The following is an 8,989-nucleotide window of genomic DNA, read 5'->3' on the forward strand; positions in this document are numbered from 1 at the left end:
CCACTTTGAGCAATACACAGACACATGAACACAGAACTTGGTTGAGTTGGAGAAGCTTTCTTAATTCCCAAAATGTTTAAATGAAGGCAGCTCCTATGCAACAAGCAGCAAGGGTGGCCTAAGCTGGGCATTTCTCCTGCCCATCGAGTCTTGTGTTCCCCAACATTTGCTACTGTAGCACTCAGCTGGACAGATTTTGAGTGCACAGTTCCCCCATAAACATGAATGTATTCAAATCCCTCACCTCAAGAATGTGCTCCATCACAGCAAAAACAAAGCTCTTACTAACAGCCGATTAACAAATAACATAATGATGTGTAAGGAACTGGTACTCCCTTAGATAGAAACATTTACGAAATACAGCTGACAACTGTCGAGTTTATTAAGGGATTGTTTTGTGGGCGGGTTGGTTTTTTTTTGCTTTGTTTTTAAATAACAAACATGATACTTCTCTTCCAAATAAAAACACGTGATGGGAAGAAAAACTCAGCAGAATGCAAGAACAGATACATGGACGACTATGGACTGTTCTGACTTAACAAAGACCTGCAACGACAGATCTCCAAAGCCATTGCCAGCAAGCCATCACACTCCAGTGGGCAGGGCCAATTTGTCCAGCGACCAGGACTGCAGAGAGAAGTCTCATAGCCCGTGCATCCTTGCAAAAAGCTCAAGCAGATGCACCTCCCATTCACAGCGGTGACACAGCGCTAGCACATGTGAGCTATTTCAGTCTTCACGAGTCTCACATTTCATTACTCAGTGGTAATTCAGGAATTTATTCACACAAAGGCAGCTTAAAGCCAGCAAAGTGCAAGCTCTACCAGCACAAGTTCCTGAGCTGCCCACTGCTGGGACGTGGATCTGGACCGGCTGCAGTGCATGCGGTGGAGTGCTTTTCTCAGGTCTCATTCACTTAAGAACCACAGAGACCACAATCACCAACCGAGAGTTAATTAAGCTTTGTCCAATTTGTGCGTGCGCTCATGCCTCCGTAGGGTACCTGACTCGGTGAAGGAATGCCCGCAGTAATCACAAGAGTAGGGCTTCTCTCCGGTGTGGATGCGCTGATGGCGCTGGAGCGAGGCCAGCCTCGTGAACGTCCCCCCACACTCCTCGCAGTAGAAGGGCCGCACCCCGGAGTGAGTCTGCTGGTGTCTTTTCAGCCTGAGCAGCTGGACGAACGCCATGCCGCATTCCTGACACTTATAGGGCTTCTCCTGCCGGTGGATCACCTTGTGCTTGGAAAGCAGGTTAGGCTTATCGAAACCTTTGCCACACGTTGGGCAGGCGTAAGGCTTACAGTCTTCTTCCTCGGCTTTGTGGTTACCTGCACAAGGCTGATCGGCGTACTCGACGGTGTGCTGGTTACGGTGCACTATCGACCACGGGTTCCTAGCCATGCCGTTGCCCAAAATCACCATGGAACGCTCTATCTTGTGCACGTTGCGTAGGTGCCTCCAGACATCAGCCGTGCGAATGAAACCCTTGTCACACTCCGGACACTTGTGCGGCCTGTCGCTGTTATGGATGAGCTTGTGCATGCGTAAGTTCGCCGCACGGAAGAACTCTTTGGCACAGACAGGACATCGGTAGGAGTTTTCCACGAGGTGAGTTCGTTTATGTTGCTGCAGCTCGCTCATACCCTGGAAAGAGGCACCGCACTTCTTGCACCGATAGGACAAAGCTTTCCCAGGTGTGGGCTCCGAGTCCTCAAACACGCCATCCAGAAGGGCATTTTCATTATCACCACACGCTCTTCTCCGTGATCTCTTGGAGTGCTCAGAGGAACCGCGCTCTAAGGTCTTATCTTCACCCTGCAGGTCAAAGTTGGTACCGGAGGGGACAAATATCCCAGCTGTACTCTCACCTTGTTTCTGGTAATAAGTCTGATAGAATTCTCTGTCTTCACACTGTGGCTCTGCAGGAAGCTCCTCCTTATCTGATGGTCCTGCAGAGTTGCGACAAGGACTGCGCGTCTGTGAGTAATTCATGCCCCCCTCCTCCTGGAGGGGAGACTTGTGGCCCAACTCCTCAGTGCTCTTTCTGGAATAATTTGACAGCTCCTCACCTGTGTCACAAGTGCTATTTTCAGAGTCCCAGTCCACCTCCACATCCATCCTCTGATGCGTGTGCTGAGTTTATCCGCAGCTCATTGACGATGCATATACCGAGAGCGTCGAGTCTTTTGTGGCAAATCCATCTCATTCTCAGCTCACTTCACAGGCCCTCCCTAAAAATAAAACACATATTTCATCAGTGATTTTCTGATATTTACAGACAGTAAGTTTTTTTAATTACTATTAAAAGAAAGGGACAGGTTATTATAGTAGGAGAAACAAAATCAGCTACGTCACAGATGTAGAATACATGTGCAGCATTCAGAATACACACAAACTATGTTTAAAAAGGTTAATTTTCCTGTCATAATTCAGCCTCCTAAGTGTAAACTGTTTAATAACTTACACTCTAAACTCACTTAAAGCCAGGAAACCTTCAGAACACTGGGATGCAAACAAACACATTAGACAAAGCCCTGCACGTATCTCCCCACAAGTTTTCTTCCAAAGACTGACATCCATTTTTACCTTGCTAAATCAGAACCAGGAGTACCAGTTACAAGGTGCTGTCTTTCAGTAACTGGTTAGGGAACGCAACAAGACCACGAGATGGTGTCAAACTGCCAAACTCGGCAGCAATGGAAGGAATTATTGGAAGGCCTACAGAAGGAACCCACCCGTATGGAAGGTGGGTTTGGAAAGTTCTGGAACACCTTTGGTCTACCGTCCTTTAAACAGTGTTCTCATAATCATCCTGAGGATGTTTGGGATACTATCAGCTGGTACCACGCAGAAAAGACAGCATATGTGGCAGCACACAAGGAAAGGCATAAGAGAGCTGTCCAGAAAGCACCCTCATCATCTTCCTGGCCTTCTGAGCACCACTAGCAATCCTCCAAAACTGGCACGCTGCAGCAGCTTCAGATTCTCCAGGTAAACAACCCTTGCTAGTAGAAAACACGAGCAATGGTAATTGGTCTGGAACACTTGTCTGAGTCACAGACTTGCTTCTGAGGAAGCCGCTTTCATTTATGCCATTACCAAGGTGTGGATCTGCAAGGTTTTCTAGGTTTGTCCCAGCGGCCTCTGCTGACAGCAGCTCCACAGGGAGCTTTCAATCACCTGGTTTAAAAACACACACTGAATTGCTAATCTAACCTCAGAAAGTATATTTTTCCCCATCTTGACACTTGTCTCGGTTGCTCCTCTTACCCCTTCTTTCTCCTTAACATCCATTTTTCATATTCCCTTTACTCCCTCTGTTTCTTCAATTCCTCATGAGTGCTTTTGTCTGGCTAAGACTTCTCTGGATATAAGCACATGTATATCCACTCAAACACATGTGAGCATGTACGTACATATATAATTCTGTATTTACACATAACTGTAAAGCTCATCTATTTGGTTTATGTTCAAGTACTTATAAAGGCAGTATAGTTACGCGCTTTAAATGAAAGGCCTCATTCACATCTCAGAAAGGCCGGTTTCATTTGAGACACAAACTGTGCTTTCTTCTGCTACGACACAGAAAACAAGCCTGAATTGGTCTTCTTTAATCACTGCCTGGAACAGAATGGCTCAAGTCACCCACCAACATCAACTGCTCTCACTAGCTTAGTAGCACCCGTGTGAAAACAGGACGTACTCCTCACCTCTTGCAAGGCATGGAGCACCACCTGCAGCAAATCCAAAATCAGAAGTGAGTGGGGCATTTCACAATAGCACTATTTCCTTCATTGTAATGGCAGTCCTTTGGCACATCGTAACATTCCGTTTGCCTTTTTCAAAGCCACAGGAGGATAGCAGTCCACAGGCATTTTCAGGCTCCTTTCTTTCCTCTACGCCTAGAATTAGCATCATTACTGTATTGCTCAACACGAGGAGTCCAAACTCCAGTCCCTGTGAAGCCCCATCACAAACCTCCCAAAAGCTTCTCTTCCACTACCAGCAGCAGTTCTTGACCCAGCTCCCCTAGCTATCTGCATTCATCCCCCACTTATTGTACTGACCAGTGCTGTGCTCTCTGCAGTCGTAATCACTCTCCAGCATCACCAGGTCATCTTGTAGAGATCACTCCTGCTTTCAGTGTTATTGTGCACAATGGACAGCCACCTCGGTGTATTTTCTTAACAGAGCTCACAGGTTTCCAAAATGGTTATCTACAATTAACCACAAATACAGAATTGAAATTAAAAACAATCAAGAACGTACATTATATGCCATATTTGCATGCTAGTAAGTTTTGCCACGTTAATTTCTAGAAAAATCTCATGAAACAAGAAACGATTCTTCTAGGAGGCAAAGGCAAAGAAAAGAAATGTAACCACTTCCCTCACATTGAAAAGTCATCCCACTTTTGGGCACACAGCAAGTGATAGTTCCATTTCTTCAGGTTAGGCAATTGAAAAAAAGAAAAAAAAACAGAAATCAGCAACTTTCCCTTAGTAATAGTCCTTGAATCCATGAGAAACTCAATGTTGCATAGTATGGTGAATCTTGCAGAGAAAGAGCCGTCATTCCAACTCTCACAAACTAGGAAGAAGCTCATATTTTATTTTTTAATCAGCCTTTTGCCTGAATTTAACGTCTTAAACATTTCTTACTGTAATGCAGTAGCTGGGCACAGCAAAGGCTTTGTGCTACCTAGACCCAGGACACACAGAATCTCACATCTCTTCCTTGTCCCTAAGACGAGCACACAACTCTCCCCTTCATCCATCAGTGTTCATATGGAAAACACCAGGAAGATACAAACACATATGAGAGTAATTTTTCTACAGACAAGCATTTCCGCATGGGGTGCGCATGATATACAGTCACTTCTTAAAACAAAACCAACAAAACACCAAGACATACACCAAAAACCATGGCTTATTTCAACCAATGCACTTAAAACATGGGAGGAAGCATGGATGAATGAGTTATTCTGGCCAAGCAGGCTGAGCAGCCTGCAAATCCATCATCAGATGGCGGCGACAATCAAGACAGCACAACTTACAGGCCACACATGGACATCAACTCTAATTTATCAAGTCAGTCTTAGAAGCATAGATGCCCCAGATGAGTCTGGCTAGTCTTGACCACATCCCACAACAACCACACATCTCTTCTGACTTCAACCTGCTACAATGGCAGCACTTTCTCCCACAGCTTCCCTGGAACGGGGTAATGCCAGGAAAACATTGGTCTTCCTTGCGGTGCTCATGGAGTCCTTGAAGAACAGCTGCTAGTCACTGGGTTAGAGTTATACTGCCATTCTTGGAGACAACTGGGTGAACATCCCCCCGCACTCTTTGCAATAGAGCAAGTCTGCTGGTGTCATTTCAACTGGACAAAGGACAACTGACATTCATGAGATTTCTCTTGCCAGTGGATCAGCTTGAGTTTGGAAAACAGCCTAGGCTTACGAAAACCTTTGCAACATGTTGGACAGATGTACAGTTTACACTCCTCATCAGGTTTATGGTCATCCAAGCACTGCTGATACACATGGTTCTCACCATCCTGAGTCATGTGTGCTTGAGTCTATGGATTCCTAGCCATACTACTTCCTAAAAATCTTTGAATGCTCTACCTTATGCATATTTCATAACTGCCTCCAGATAGCAGCTGTGCAAACAAAACCCATGTAACACCCTGGATGGCTGTGTGGCCTGTCACTAGAATCAATTCAGATTTGCTGAAAGGAAAAACTCTTTGACACAGACAATATGGGTTTTCCACAAGGTGAGTTTGCTTGTGTTCCTGCAGCTGACTTGCATCCTGGAAAGACGCATCGCATTTCTTGCTTCTGTAAGTCAAAGCACCTCCACCTCCTAGATCCTTCTCTGAAAAACCATTAAGAAGAATGATGATTCTTGCTTACCCCTCCTTGAGGTTCTTCAGAGTAACAGCACTCTAAATTTTCAAATTCACAATGCAGGTCTGAAGGTGACAAAAACCCCTGGGGTGGCCAAATCATTCTTGCAGCAGTAGGTTTCAAAGGCCTCCTCCATACTGCAGATCTGTGAGAATTTCTTGCCAAGCTGAAGATTCAGCAGGGATGCACCTAGAAGCAGATAGCAGCAGCCCATCATCTCTGATATTTGTCTGGAATTATTCAAGTGTTCTTCACCTGTGTGAGAACTACCATTAATAGAAACCAAGTCCATCTCCACCCTATGGTATCATATAGTACTTACTTGTTAGTAATTGTGGAAACAGGCAGTACGAATTCCTCTGACCTTTCATAGTCGGTTTCTTTCACATCAGCTTCCTTAGAAAAGAAACAAGAATTCCATTAAGATGTCAATTTAATTGAAAATACTTTTGGAATGTTCTGTCTTAGGTATTACTACTGATCATAACTCAAGTTTGATCAAAGACCCAGGACAACATTATCCAGTACACTATTTTTCCTGTTGCTGGTTTGAGATGAGACAGAAAAGGACTTCTGTGTCAACCAGCATGTACATACCCCAACCCTTACACCCACAGAAGTATCAACATGTTCAAAAACTCATGAGCACAATCCCCACACTAGCCTCTTGTTTTTGGTACTGAAAAGCAGGCCTCTCTACTAATGTTTCCCTTTAAACCTAAACTAAAAACAACAACATGAAAAATGAAATTCAGAGGTCTTATCACATGCACGTTGGTCTTCAGACTAATACACTTAACTCTACCAAGTTCTGCATATTTTTATGTTTTACTCCTAATAATGAAGTATTTAAAACGTAGTTTACCTCCTGCTTCATATGTTCTATTTACGAGCACATGATTTCATTAAATCCTACATTCCAAGCGTTTTCTATCAGCCTTGATGTTATTCCAGCACAAATAAATAAGCCCTGATCAAGGGGAAGGAGGCAGATCTCCTACTAAAGCTGATTATAACACATGCAACGTGCTCCAACCACAGAAAGGGAGAGAGAGCAGTTGGTGCTCCAGCAGTACCCTGCTGGGAGTACAGTTCAAAGAAGGTTCATGATGTGATGCTGTCCACTCTCAAACCCCAGGCATATTTCCGCTGTCTCTAGCCACTTAAAGCCTGTTATTAGAAGATGCTTTTCCATGAAGCACTCTCTCCAAGATCTTCCAGGTCTTTGGGTCCCAGTCAACCGGCATCTCACAAACAAGGCATCCAGAAGAGAAGAACACACTGAGAAAACAAGTCCTAAGCACAGCCAATGTCAGATGCCGTTACAAAAAAATCATAGAATCATACAATGGCTTAGGTTGGAAGGGACCTTAAAGATCACCCACTTCCAACCTACTGCTGTGAGCTGGCTGAACTGGGGGTGCTCAGGCTGTCCTGGGCCCATCCACAGCCTGGGGTACCTCCAGAGATGGGGCACCCTCAGCTCTGAGCACCCGTGCCAGTGCCTCACCTAACATTTAACCTCAATCTCTCCTTTTAGTTTAAAGCCGATCCCTCTTACCCTATCACTACCAGGCCACGTACAGAGTCAGCCTCCCTTCTGTTTATAAGCTCCCCTCAAGGACTGTAAGGCTGCACTGAGCTCTCCCCAGAGCCTTCTTTTCTCCAAGCTAAACAAACCCGACTCCCTCAGTCTTTCTCCATAGCAGAGGTGCTCCAGCCCTCCGACCATCCTCACTGCCCTCCTCTGGATCAAATCTAGAGTCAAGCTGTAACGAACAGGCAACAATTAACAGGTGAAAACCAGGCTGTCAAACGCACAGTGACCTTTCCGGCACGCTGCAGTTTCTCCAACCTGCATTTTTCCGTGCACGCATGGATCGAGACGGCCACCAAACCTCCGTGCAAAGCCCACCTCGCCGTGTCAACACCCCGAGCTGAACTCTGGCAGCTCAACGCAAAGAACCGCCACGGAACGGTTATCCCACTACCACTGATCGACACCCGCTTGCTTTATTGTCACTCTCGGATTAGCGGGGTGACTCAGAAACTCATTTGACAATTCACTCAGATGGCCACTGAGCATAAAGGGTTTTCTCTGGATTATCTCATTAACCACACGCAGAACACTTTGAGCCGTGCCCCGGGAAAGTACGCACTCTGCAAGTTTGCTGCTTGGTGGGTTTGTCGGTGTATTTTTTTATTTTATTTTATTTTTTTTCTTGCTTTAAAAGAGTCCTGCAGGAGCATCCCTGCCCGCAGCTCCTCCACCCGAGCCCACCGAGGCAGCCCCCAGCCCTTTGTTCCCCGCTGCCCGCCCTCTCCCCGGGCCAGCAGGGCGATGCGCGGCCGGAGGGCTCGCCCCATCCGCGGCCCGGCCCTCACACCCCGCCTCCCGCGGCACCCCCTCACCGTGCGCGGAGGGCCGGGCCGGGCGCTGTCCCCGGCGGCCTCGGCCCCGCGGGCGGAAGGAGGGCGGCTGTGCTCAGGGTCCGGCCCGGCCGGCGGCCGCCATGTTGTGCCGGGACCATCCGCGGCGAGGGGGGGAACGGCCCGCTGCTGGACGCGCGCCGAAGCCCCGCCTTCCTTCTGACGGACCAACTGCCGGCCGCAGATCGGTTGACTGGCAGCGCTCTCCACCAATCGCTGCGCAAAAGGGCGAGGGCTATCCCCTCTACCGCTGAAATGAGTGACACAGCCAAAGTCAGGCCCCTGTCACACCTCCAGAGTGACTGACACTGACAGACACAGCCCACTCACACCTCCAGGGCGACCGACACAACCAGAAACCGCCCCGTGACATCCTCATGGGACGGACACTGACAGGGACCAGCCTCTGTCCCACCCCCAGCGTGAATGACACAGTCACAGACCAGCCCGTCACCTCCAGAGCGTGACTGAAATCCTGAGATCAGTCTCCGTTACTTCCCCAGAGTGGCTGATCCAGCCCCCATCACACCCCCAGCGTGACTGACACTGCAGGGACCACCCCTCAGTGTGACTGAGGCAAGCAGGGACCACCCCCATCACACCCCCAGAGTGACTGACACAGGCAGGGACCACCCCCATC

The 8,989-nt window shown here is 47.5% G+C and overlaps 1 protein-coding gene across 2 annotated transcripts; it reads right to left on the minus strand.

Annotated features, from left to right (window-relative positions):
* ZNF648 (zinc finger protein 648) lies at positions 350-8,488 on the minus strand. Of its 2 annotated transcripts, XM_021405024.1 has the most exons (6): positions 8,332-8,488; positions 6,242-6,315; positions 5,926-6,108; positions 4,070-4,219; positions 3,713-3,736; positions 350-2,233 (listed from the first exon to the last, which is right to left on the minus strand). In XM_021405024.1, the coding sequence occupies exon 6, from the start codon at positions 2,118-2,120 to the stop codon at positions 957-959; it is 1,164 nt and encodes a 387-aa protein (XP_021260699.1). In that variant the 5' UTR covers positions 2,121-2,233; positions 3,713-3,736; positions 4,070-4,219; positions 5,926-6,108; positions 6,242-6,315; positions 8,332-8,488; the 3' UTR covers positions 350-956. The 2 variants fall into 2 exon arrangements, with proteins under 2 accessions (XP_021260699.1, XP_021260698.1); XM_021405023.1 differs by lacking the exon at positions 3,713-3,736.

This window comes from Numida meleagris, chromosome 7 (assembly GCF_002078875.1).
Source record: "Numida meleagris isolate 19003 breed g44 Domestic line chromosome 7, NumMel1.0, whole genome shotgun sequence".
Classification (NCBI taxonomy): Eukaryota; Metazoa; Chordata; class Aves; order Galliformes; family Numididae; genus Numida; species Numida meleagris.